This window comes from Vanessa cardui, chromosome 22 (genome assembly GCF_905220365.1).
Source record: "Vanessa cardui chromosome 22, ilVanCard2.1, whole genome shotgun sequence".
NCBI lineage: Eukaryota > Metazoa > Arthropoda > Insecta > Lepidoptera > Nymphalidae > Vanessa > Vanessa cardui.
Window position 1 is genome coordinate 5302017 of NC_061144.1, and position 13381 is coordinate 5315397.

The 13381-nt window shown below is 33.0% G+C and overlaps 1 protein-coding gene across 1 annotated transcript; it reads left to right on the forward strand.

The window, feature by feature from the left end:
* The first annotated feature begins 1222 nt into the window (after window positions 1-1222).
* Window positions 1223-11893, forward strand: LOC124539193. Its single transcript, XM_047116491.1, has 9 exons — window positions 1223-2092; window positions 2437-2659; window positions 2737-2956; window positions 3788-4061; window positions 7427-7744; window positions 8890-9729; window positions 9812-10034; window positions 10111-10330; window positions 11246-11893. The coding sequence occupies exons 1-9, from the start codon at window positions 1259-1261 to the stop codon at window positions 11532-11534; spliced, it is 3441 nt and encodes a 1146-aa protein (XP_046972447.1). The 5' UTR covers window positions 1223-1258; the 3' UTR covers window positions 11535-11893.
* Window positions 11894-13381: the final 1488 nt, after the last annotated feature.

Here is a 13381-nt window from a genome sequence, read left to right on the forward strand (position 1 = left end):
ATGGGCGGTAGTGATGATTACCGTCTGGTGGCCCATAAGTTCGTCCGCATAACGTATCGTTATAGTTTTTTTATGCTATTGGCTATTGTAATAATATACGCAATCAGTCATGAAAAAGTAGCGAATAGAAAGTACAAGCTAAAAGTAGTTACATATATATCGCAGTTAAATGCAAGGAATGTTCATCGGTGAAACACTAAACATTGCAATTCGCTACACGTTCTTCCAGAATGTCAAACGAACGAGTGATGACAAAATTCATTTCTTTTACGATTTGTGCATTCGAAACATTGATGTTAAATCTACAACGTTCTGTAATACTGTCTTAAAAAAATGTTTACAAGAGACAATACAAATGATGTCTCTAGTAGATCACTATTAAATTTTTGTAAACTACGGATCTGAAATATTTATTTAAACTTCAAAACCGGTCCAACACACAGTATCTGATAGCTAAAAATGAGGTAAACTAAGAAAAAATTTGCGGTACGAGATAAATCTGTAACAAAAAATTAATATGTAAATACGTCTAATGCTTCGTTGAGCTTCCCGTGCTGACTGGCCCGTCACCACATCGTAGTCCACCACGATAACTATTTATGTTGTACCATCAAGTATTCTAAAAATTAAAACCTTTGATAGGATAGCCAATTTTGTCATCAACTCAAAACTCTATCTCATTTATTGTATTAAAAACTTACTTATTACATAGGTCAAAATTATTTTAGTTTCCTTTTTAAACTATAAAAAATTGATTCAGTCTGTATCGTTATATCAAAAGAACTGATTGCATTTCAATTTCCAAGGTTATTTACCCCAATTCGTTGTCTCTTAGAGCCGAGGGGGCTTTAGCCCAACAGTGGGAAATGTCCAGGCTATTGTTTGTTTTTTTTTTTCTCATCAAGACAGTATCATCAGCAATTGTAATATAACTGACATGTATTTAAATATTTGATGATCTAAAAAAATTATACTTTGAAGAACTATAAATTTTACAGGAATATCGAATTTGAACAAGTGATATTCATTGCTGTGTTTTATTTTGAAGGGTTTGTGTGATTATGTATTTGTATAATGTATTCTTTATCTAAATTTTGATCTTATTATCTAACTGAAAAAAAAATATCAGTTAAACTCAAACGGTAAGATTATCTGCTACGTAATACGCTATCAAAAGATAACAATTGTATAAAATGGATTTACTTTTGTGTAATTATTTAAACCGTTAAGTCGTCTGACAATTGTGCTCTAATTGAAAATGATTTTAAAGACATCAATATTTATTTTGTCGTACTTATTTACGGTATCGCAATCAGCGAAAATACTAGGCATATTTCCGATGCCATCTATAAGCCATCAAGTGGTGTTTCGTAAATTAACACAAGAACTAGTTGAAAGAGGACATGAAGTGACCGTAATAACGACAGATCCAGCTTACCCCAAAGGAAAAGCTCCTGCTAATCTAACAGAGATAGATACACACGATATGTCTTATGCAGCTTGGCGAAATATATTACAAGAAAACTTTAAGTTTGATCAGAATTCAATCCCAAAATTTACACAATTTAAACGAGCGAATCAATTTTCCGCTAACATTTTTTTTGGACAGCTTAATTCACCTGAAGTGAAAGAGTTACTATCGAATAAGAATAATAAATTTGATGTCGTGTTAATCGAAGCTGTCGTTCGTCCTGCGCTTGTTTATTCGCATATATTCAAAGCGCCAACAATTTTAGTCAGTTCTTTAGGTGCTATTTTTAATAATCATGACGTCATGGGTTCACCAACACATCCCATTTTGTATCCGTCGACGTTGCAACAAAAAATTTACAACTTGACTTTCTGGGAAAAGTTATACAATCTGTATATACATTATTCATATGAATACGCGAATTATTGGGGTGAAGCTGATGAACATGAAATGTTGAAAAAGCACTTTGGCCCAGATGTGCCACCCCATAGTAAATTGTATGAAAATGTCCATATGTTGTTTTTAAATATCCATCCTATTTGGGCAGACAATCAGCCTGTGCCATCAGGTGTTGTGTATATGGGTGGTGTTCATCAGTTACCTGAAAAAGAATTACCAAAGGTTTGCCGTAATGGATTTTTATTTTCTTATATTCAGTTGTGATTAGTTTTAAAAAATAATGTAACTTTTTGTGTATATAAATGATAAGAGCTGAGTTGGCCTAGTGGCTAGAAAGCGTGCATCTTAAACGTTGATTGCGGGTTCAACCCAGGCAAGCATCACTATATATATGTGTGCTTAATTCATCTCGCACTCGGCGGTGAAGGAAAACATCGTGAGGAAACCTGCATGTGACTAATCAAACCGCATTGAAACAGCGTGGTGGAATATATTATGAGTAGGCCTTATTTCAACGGAAATTTCGGAAATTTGCAGGTTGTTACTTTACTTTAATGTTTTTAAAGGATATCAAGTCGTATTTGGATTCATCGGAACATGGTGTCATTTACGTCAGCTTTGGTACAAATGTGCTTTCGGGCATGATGCCCGAAGAAAGGGTAAAACTTATAGCAAATGTTCTATCCAAGTTACCTTATAATATCTTATGGAAGTGGGACAAAGATGAGCTGCCAGTAAAGTCAAAAAACATTAGAATATCTAAATGGTTACCGCAGTCTGATCTACTAAGTACGTATTTTAAACCATAATTACGAATAAATGAGTGTGAAGTATCTTCGTTGTAAAAAAAAGGAGTATCTTTACAGGACATCCTAAGGTAAAACTATTTGTGACACAAGCTGGACTTCAATCTACGGATGAGGCCATAACTGCAGGAGTACCTCTAGTTGCTCTACCAATGTTAGGAGACCAATGGTATAACGCTGAAAAATATGAGAAGCATGGAATCGGTATAAACCTTGATATTGGAACCTTAACTGAAGACAAATTCAAAATCGCCATCGAAACAGTTATAAATGACGAAAGGTAAATATTATATAGTTAATTAAATTTTAATACTCTAACTTTCTGTGTCCCATATTGATTTTATGTATTTGTATATTTAATGGAAATAACATATTTCACTGTTCTTTCTCCTTCCCAGAATTTTGGGAAAATGCAGATATTTCCAACTCCACAATATAACCGAAAATTTCATATTTAGTTAAATAATCATGCAGTCATAATGGGAGGGATGTCAGATATTTAAATAAAATTTAAATTTACTTTAATATCATTAGATTTACGAATACGATACTCGACCTTTTTTTCACTTATACCCTGTTTTTGGAATTAAACATATAAATAAGCTTAAACATCATTACACATCAGGGTCTACTTTGTCAAATTAATATTGTAAGCTGGTATATAAATAATACGTTTTCATTTTTATGTTACTAAAAACATAATTGACAATATCTTAAATCTAACAAGAACCTGTCAACATATGCTGTACCTGTTCAGTAACGATATGGTAAAAAACGCATATCTTCTACAAGTATGTTAACTTTAATTGTTAAACCAATAACTGACTTACTCATTATAACAGCGTTTTTTGTATTTTAAAGAATTTACCGATAACGTTTAGTCATGATTAGAACGTGAATCTTTATCTTTTTTATTTCTGCTATATATTGATTATTCATCTCGTGCTCGACGGCGAAGGAACACGTGTTTCAAACGATGTTTCTCTACCACGCTATATGTGTATCTGCCAACCATCAACCAAAAATCCACCAAAAATATAAGGCATTAAGAAGTTTGGTTTACCAGCTGTAAACGTAACAAACACATAATTTCAGTGTATGTTATTTTCAGTTATCGTCAAAATGTTATCAAGCTTCGTGAACTAATGCGTGATCAACCACAAACTCCATTACAGCGATCTATATGGTGGATCGAATATGTAGTGAGACACGGCGGCGCCAGACATCTCCGTGCACCGTCGGCTAATGTTCCATACGCTCAGTATTTAGAAATGGAAATAGTCTTATTTTTACTATCAATAGTATTTATTGCTTTAACGTTATTAATTCTAGTATTTATATTTGTATTCAGATTCATATTAAAATTATTATGTAGAAAAAATAAAGTAAAAACAAACTAGACTAATTCATTCGTTATGATTAATGTGAATAGCGTCTTAGTGATAGATCGTCTAATCCTTAGGTGATAGATATAGAAGACAAAATTTGGTGATGAAAATGTAATCAGTAATAGTTTTAACATTGATCTTGTCATCAATCGTTTCTTTATCGTTATTTCTATAATAATATTAAAAATTATATACATTTTATCTCTATCTTAGTGACTTACGTTTTCACACAGTACAGATGATAAGTGATCAGTACATACAGTACATAGACATTGGAAATGTAAGACATATTAAAGATTCCTTACATCGCCGAAGCATCAACAGCTATAGGATAGGATACATATGTATCTTTATCCCTTGTACCTGCATTGTTTTCTACATTATCGTTTAAATCACTTCTTAAGACTTCAATGCGCCTTCAACTCCAACTAAGATTTAATTCTGCATTTAATAATATGTGTAAACTATCCTTTATACCAGAGGATGGTATTTCCAGAAATCTTATTTTACGAAATATATTTTTTATATCTACATATTAAAAGAGGAAGAGATTTTGTCAATTACCTAACCAAAAAATTAAAAATATAAAAACTTCTTTCTAAACTCTTTCTGTTCTGAGTGAGTGAGTTCTGAGAAGCATTTGTTATAAACTTTTGTTGTATGTTTTTTTTTATTATTTAGGGTATTGGTGTAATGAGCATTAATTTTGTGTATTTGGATTATAATGCAAATAACTACTTAAAGTGTTGATCTGTAGAAAATTACAATCTTAGTTACTCTTATTAATCCAATCAATAGTATTTATTGCAATCTGTAGACAGACAAACAAAAATCTAATAATATGTCGTATCAATCTTATGCCCAAGTATAACTTTAGATCGCAACGTGCGCAGGAATTAATTACGTAACTAAAAATTAATACAAACAATATACAATTAAAGTAATCACTTGATAACTTTGAAAGCAAAGTTAAATTGGTATTCAAGTTTACACGAGTAGTAAATAACTAAGTAATAGAGTTAATGATGTTCCTTAGAAATTAAATGTAGCCGGCTTGTTTGGAGTTTGAAGTTCTTGTAATGATTATAGAAATTTATGATTTAACTATAAAATGTATTCGTATATTTGATAAATATAATGTGTTAAAAATATTTATGAAACAATGCTTTTAACTAGACATAAAAATTCATGATAAGATTTAAGCGAAGCACGCATTTTTAGCTTTGAACGTTTGGTGTTAAGTATAAAAAGTATTCGTCCTAACTTGGATGTCAAGCTTGCTTCATACCTATTTTTATCAAATTCTGTTTGGTCGTTTGGTCATGAAAGAGCAACAGAGCAGAGAACAGGGCCCACTAGATTGCAGTAAAGTTTTGATTAAAAAGTTTACTATCTTATGCAAACTATTTCAATTTGTGTTCGAAACTAAAACATTGCACCAAAAATTATACACAAATACGCTAGCAATATTGATTTATATAAAAAAGAAAAGAAAATGTATTTGAAGGGGCCACGTCTTCCAAGAACTACAACGACTAGCTCCAGCGAAGTCCAGTGAAGATCTTCCAATGTTTAGTATGTTACATTAAAAATTATTTTTGTAATTTTCCCATACCTAAACGCGGCATGCCTAAACGCATTTCCCACTTGTTAAACAAAAAACGTCCTATTAATCCTCAAGCATGTATTCTAAATTATCTGATGCATATTTATTTTAAACATGATTTTGAACATTTATTCTCTGGTATTTTTCATATGATTTTATTATGGAAAGGTTGGATCAACCCAGCAACAAATAATATGTATTTTAAAAATCTTGATGTTGGGATGGCTAAAGCAAAATTTTAAACAAGTTTATTTAAGGATAAAAAACAATTTCATTCGTAACAATTCGTTCCAACCTTAACACACAAAAGCAATTAAATTTTCATCAGTTTTCTGGTCCACACGCACACCGGCTCAATGTCATCACACACTAATATAATTTTCACATTCATGCCAGATGTTAATCCACACAATTGAGAGACATCGTCCAGTGTAAAACAGACTTCAAAGTCCATTCAACATACCATTATCAACCTTATGCCCTTAGAATACGGTGGGACTAATAGCAAAGAATATGGTTGAGCATGTTGTCCAAGGTAAAGTTTATAGTTTACTCTCTCCAACGAAGTGTAGACTCGTATAGAAAGTTGTCCATATCCTAAACTTCTAGACTATGAACGTTTCCATCGACTTTTCTTTAGAATGACTCCTTAAGATGTCTTTGAAGTCGCAAATCTAAGACCATTTTTAAATGAACTACCAGTTCCCTACAAGTATTGTATGCCATATCCGAATATTTAACGTGGATGAATCTAGAAATTTTCGATGAGGCAAGAAAATGTGACCACCTTTTCTTGAACTACCACAAAGAGATTATTTATTCATTCAACGACTTATGTGTATGATTGTATGACATACATATATGTCTTGGATCTAATGATGGTAATATTTTAAAAGCTTTTATTTAATTTGCAATATATGTATGTAAGGATGTTCGGTTGGAATCTTGCGACCCGATTAACTCTCAAACGATTAAGCTGAAATTTTGTATGCACGTTTAAATTGGGTGACAATACACGATTAGTTGTGTGACGTCATTCTAAATTAAATATGGCGGACGATCAAAGATGAAAGAACAGTCATTTTCAATGCATTTCTACAAAATGGGTATTAAATGAAAGGATTTGTTGAGTGTGACTCGAAAAGTAATGTGACGTTATTCTAAATCCAATATGGCGGATCATCAAAGATGGCAGAATAGTTACTTTTTATGCACTTCTACAATATAGGTATCAAATGAAATTATATATTCCATATGGTGGAACATTCGAGATGGCAGAATAGTTATTTTTTTAAGCACTTATGTAATATGAGGGTCAAATGAAAGAGGTTCTGTAGAGAAGCTAGAAATATTATTTTGTTGGGGCCAAGGGGATGTTGCGTTACAATGTAGATGTTGATATAGATCTAAAGGTCTGCTAAATGGGGCATATTACTAAAATCATATGACCCTGCTCCCGAAGAGCACAAATGAATGACACTGATATACCATCCGTCCGTATAGATGTTGGACGATATTCCCCTTTTGTCTCGCTGGCAAAATGCGTTACGCGCTTCCCCCACTTGGAATTGAAGTGGGAGGGGGATATATGGAGCTCCCCGATGGCCTGAACGGTGATTGCGCCCAGGTGCAATAGAATGTCCACTAAAAACCAGCGGCACCCTCTCCTCATGACACATCCCCCCACCACCACGCTACTTCGTGAAAGTACTTACCGAAGCATCTGTGCCCGGTAAGTACCTGTGTCATTCCGAAGGTGAGTGTGCCCTTCTTCCTCTCGACTCAGCGACTCAAGTGGGGACGGATCGCCTCCACTGTCTCCTGCCATCGGATGATCAGGGCTTGCTGGGCTAGAGCCCTGATCCGGCCGACCTCCGCCGATCCTGGATGGTCGCCACGGCCACCTGCCTCTACCCAGAATCGGTTCACCTCCACGAGGACCTCCGCCTGGAGCTCCCAGGGTGGATCGCTCACGAGAAGTGTCACCCTAGTCTACAATACCGTGCGGTACCCTCTGATTCCTCTCACCGTTATAACCCTCTGCGGCTTCCGCAGCAGGACCCGATTGTCAGCGGTGAGGGCGTCGACCCAGATCGGGGCACCGTACAGCGCCATCGACCTCACTACGCCAGAATAATCGGCACAGTAGAAGGAGGCGACCGAGAGCGGTGGCGCCGTTGATTAGCCTCGGGCCGAGATGGACAAATGTTGCCCGTTTTAACAAATGCCCATGCCCACAATTAAAAATGAAACTTTGTAATTTTTGATTGAAACCGAAATGAACAAACTAAAATTTAAACTTATTACCTTAGTAATACATAGAATAATGAATATTTGGCAAGTAAAGCAAGAACCATGCAGTGTGGTATCAATTCATTTTTTTTTAAATCAAAATATCTGTTGTAACGGAGAAAACGTAAAATGTCATCAATATTTATTTTTACCTCAAATGAAATCCCCGGCCAAACACACATTACCTGATAGCCAAAAATGAGGTAAACTAAAAAAACAATTGTGGTACAAGAAAAATCAGTAACATAAAATAAATATATTGAAGTCAAACCCATCACCAACGTCACCACATCGTAGTCCAGTAATTATTTATGTTTTAATTTTAAAATATGTACTCGATGGTAGTATTTTAAAATTGTAACCTTTACCTTTTTGTAGACCGCCCATATTTTTTCATCAACTCAAAACGCTATCTTATTTATTGTATTTAAAACTCAGTCTTTCAAGCCAATAAAAATGAAGCCAGGCTTTATTGTCATATCACAAGAACTGATTGCATCTAGTCATCAAGATTATTTACCCTAATTTGTTGTCTCGAAAATATGTTATCGTGACCAACCGTATTATAACTGATAAGAATTTAAATATTTGATGATCTAAAAATATTTGAAATACTTTATATTCTACCAGTAAAATTGCTATGGCTTTTTACAGGATTATCCAGTTTGAATGGTTAGTGTGATATTGTAATTAAGGCTACATGCTGGCCGAGCATTGATGGTATGATGTCTTCTTTATCTAAATTTCGGTCTCATATACCATTTGATTATATTATGCAACTGGAAAAAAAAGAATAATTATCGGGTAAACTCAAATAGTGAGATTATCTGTTACACAATACGCTATCAAAAGATAACAGTTCCATAAAATGGATTTACTTTTGTGTAATTATTTAAACCGTTTAGTCGTCTGACAATTGTGCTCTAATTGAAAATGATTTTAAAGACATCAATATTTATTTTGACGTATTTGTTAACGGTAACGCAATCAGCGAAAATATTAGGCATATTTCCGATGCCATCTATAAGCCACCAAGTGGTGTTTCGTAAATTAACTCAAGAACTAGCTAAAAGAGGACATGAAGTGACCATAATAACGACAGATCCAGCTTACCCCAAAGGAAAAGCTCCTGCTAATCTAACAGAAATAGATACCCACGACATATCTTATTCAATTTGGCGAAAGGTGTTGCAAAATAACTTCAAGTTTGATCAGAAATCAATGCCAAAATTTACAGAATTTAGACAAGCGAATCAATTATTCGCTCACATTTTTCTTGGACAGCTTAATACACCTGAAGTGAAAGAGTTACTTTCGAATAAGAATAATAAATTTGATGTCGTGCTAATAGAAGCTGTCATTCGTCCTGCGCTTGTTTATTCGCATATATTTAAAGCGCCGACTATTTTAGTCAGTTCTTTTGGTGCTATTTTTAATAATCATGACGTCATGGGTTCACCAACACATCCTATTTTGTATCCTTCGGCATTGCAACAAAAAATTTACAACCTGACTTTCTGGGAAAAATTACACAATTTGTATATACATTATTCATTTGAATATGCAAACTATTTGGGTGAAGCTGATGAACATGAAATGTTGAAAAAGCACTTTGGCCCAGATGTGCCACCTCATAGTAAATTATATGAAAATGTTCATATGTTGTTTTTAAATATCAATCCTATTTGGGCAGACAATCAGCCTGTGCCGCCGGGTGTTGTGTATATGGGTGGTATTCATCAGTTGCCTGAAAAAGAATTACCAGAGGTCTGTTATGTTGGGATTTTATTTTTTTATATTAAGTTGTGATTTGTTCTGAGAAATAATGTAAATTTTTCTATATATAAAGGATATCAAGTCGTATTTGGATTCATCGGAACATGGTGTCATATACGTCAGCTTTGGTACAAATGTGTTGTCGGGCATGATGCCCGAAGAAAGGGTAAAACTTATAGCAAATGTCCTATCCAAGTTACCTTATAATATCTTATGGAAATGGGACAAAGATGAGCTGCCAGTAAAGTCAAAAAACATTAGAATATCTAAATGGTTACCGCAGTCTGATCTACTAAGTACGTATTTTAAACGATAATTATGAATAATTGAATGTGAAGTATCTTCGTTGTCAAAAATGTAGTATCTTTACAGGGCATCCTAAGGTAAAACTATTTGTGACACAAGCTGGACTTCAATCTACGGATGAGGCCATAACTGCAGGAGTACCTCTAGTTGCTCTACCAATGTTAGGAGACCAATGGTATAACGCTGAAAAATATGAGAAGCATGGAATCGGTATAAACCTTGACATTGGAACCTTAACTGAAGACAAATTCAAAAACGCTATCGAAACAGTTATAAATGACGAAAGGTAAATATTATTTAGATTAATTGGATTTTAATACTCGTAGTCTATTCCACGTTGATTTTATTTACTTTATATTTCTTGGAAAAATAATATATTTTACTATTTTTACTCTTACCCAGAATTTTGGGAATGTAAAAATATTTCCAGCTCTACAATATTACCAAAAAATTTTGTTAAATAATCATGTAGTCTATTTTGTCTTAATGCGGGATCTTGAAGATATTTAAAGGTTATATATGCAAATGTATTAAAAAAAAAACTAGCCATCTTAGGCATAATTTCATTAGGTAATATACTCGTACTTTACTTTGACTGATGCGTTATTTTTGGAATGGAACAAGCATAAATAAGCTTAAATATCACCATATATTAGGAATGTTTTGGTTAGATAATAATTATTTTCAACTGGTGTACACAAAATATTTGTTTAGTTTCATGTTACTAAAATCTTAATTGGTACTTACATAAATCTAACAAGAACACATGGTAAAATAGTGGAAAAGGTATTTTATTTTTTACGATTATGTTTATTTTATTGTTAAACCTATGAGTGCCTTCATTATTAATTATTATTATTACACCAAATTTTATGTGGTATGAGTTAGAGAAATATTTTTTTATTTAAAATATTTTTTTAAACCTTTCATTATCCATTAGAATCGTGTAATAAGTGATTCTTAATTGAAAATTGTTGACTCAAATCCAAATTATTTTTGCATTTATAATTATTACTAGTTTCGCGATCGACAGTGAAGGAAAACATCACGTGAAAAGGTCATGCGTTTCACGCGATGTTTTTCTACCACGCGCTACATGTGTACCTGACAATCCGCATTAGAGCAGCGTGATAGTACGAATCGAAGTGAGACATGTTTACCAGCTTTTACTACACATAACTAAAATGTACGTTATTTTCAGTTATCGTCAAAATCTTATCAAGCTTCGTGAACTAATGCGTGATCAACCAGAAACTCCACTACAGCGATCTATATGGTGGATCGAATATGTAGTGAGACACGGCGGCGCCAGACATCTCCGTGCACCATCGGCCAATGTTCCATACGCTCAGTATTTAGAAATAGAAATAGTCTTATTTTTACTATCAATAGTATTTATTGCTTTAATGTTATTAATTATAGTATTTATATTTGTATTCAGATTGATATCAAAATTATTATGTAAGAAAAATAAAGTAAAAACAAACTAGACTAATTGACATGTGTGATGAATGTAAAGTGCGTGATGATTAAATGGTAGATATGGATGACAAAATTTGGTGATAAAAATGTAATTCTCGTAATCAGTAACAGTTTTAGCATTAATCGTGTTATATATCTATTGATTTTTTTTATAATTATTATTTGCACAGTAATATAAAGATTATATCAATTTTATGATTTCTATAATAGTATTAAAAATTATATTAACGTTATCTATATCTTAGTGATTTACGTGTTCACTCAGTACAAATCATACGTCATGTAGTAGATTGACATCGGAAATGTAAGAAATATTGACGTTCTCTTACATCTAAGTCCCTTGTACCTGTACAGTGGCTCAATTTACCTTTCAAACTGGAATACAACAATACTATTTTACATTTTTTACGTCACAATATTTGGTAAGTTGATATTGTAAGTAAATTAAGAAATAACTGTATTATATTGTAATTTATAAAAAACGAATATAGTCACTAAATTGTCTGAAATTCTTAACCTTTTTTAATTTATAAGGTAATTGTCACCAATGATATAAACCTACTCCTGAGTCCTATAACAGTAGCAATGTTTCCTACATTGTCTGCAATGCGTCTCCAGCTCCAACTAAGTCAAGTCAAGTCTTTTATGGATGGAATTTTGAGAAACTGTCCTTTAGTCCAGATGATAGTATAATAGTAAAGATGTAGTGTCCTGGTGTGCCGAGTGCGGTGCATTACCAACAGCATCCTGAAACATAAGTGGGTCACTGCTACGCTATTTTTAACGGAATGGCGCAGTGGTGATTCGCATTTCTAAAGATTCATATTTTTATTATTATATAGCCTTAGGTTAAATACTTACATAGACAATTAAGTTATTAAATGAAGTTTTGTATTACTAACAACTTGAGTCGATATTACTTGAAATAAAAAATGTTGGTATAAATAATTTTCCTAAATGCAAATTAGATCTCTCGTTCCAATAGCCGAACCGAACCTTACTTTGATTCACCCACATGTCTTGCTCAAGTTCAGGAAAGTAGGGCGCTTGCGTAAGATGGCACTGTCTCCTGCATGGTCTTGATTTACGATATCTGAACGACTATGTGAATGATTGTATTACATATATGTCTCGTAATGGATTTAGTGATAATAATAATAGTCTGTTTTAGTTACGTTATAATAAATTTTAGAGAATTATTTTTCAAGACCAATAAACGCAAACGAATCTTAGGAAATCGGAAATCGAACGTAAATGCGAATATAATGTACGACTCCTGTACGAGTATATATGTTTTTTTTTGGGTCTATTTCTGTATTGAGGGTACTTGAAGATAGTTTAGATTAGATTATTACGCCACTACTGGTTCAGCTGAAACAGATTCAATCCAGCTGCTTAATGTTCTATTAATATTGATTATAACTATTTTTTTAATATTTATAAATTGATTTTTTGTATTTCATAAACGTCTCAATAACCATTTTACATTGAATTTATATTTTAAAGTTTATGTCAGATATATTTTTTTCAGAGTAATCAAACTATACCAATATTATAAACGAGAATGTAACTCTGTTTGTTACCACTTCATGCAAAACCAATTAATTAATTTAGATGAAGTTTGGTGTGGTGGAAGTTTGAGTTCTGGGGAAAGATTTCATTTCATTTAACCTTCAAGGGGACAAAATGTTTATGTGCTATTGGTAAAGTTTAAAAAAAATCGTTAGTGTGAAGTCGTCGGTTCAGCTAGTGTGTAATAAAAAATAAATTTCTTTCAAAGAAATATATATAGATAAAAGTAGTCAAGTTAACCAAGGCTTGATCGCCCAGGTACTTTATATAATCGAATCAAGTT

Bases quoted from the DNA above. Each gene is read 5' to 3' on its own strand.
- LOC124539193 (XM_047116491.1), top strand. From the start codon at position 1,259: ATGATTTTAAAGACATCAATATTTATTTTGTCGTACTTATTTACGGTA. The intron at 4,062-7,426 runs GTAAAAACAAAC...GTCATTCCGAAG, and splicing joins TATTATGTAGAAAAAATAAA to GTGAGTGTGCCCTTCTTCCT. The intron at 9,730-9,811 runs GTCTGTTATGTT...CTATATATAAAG, and splicing joins CTGAAAAAGAATTACCAGAG to GATATCAAGTCGTATTTGGA.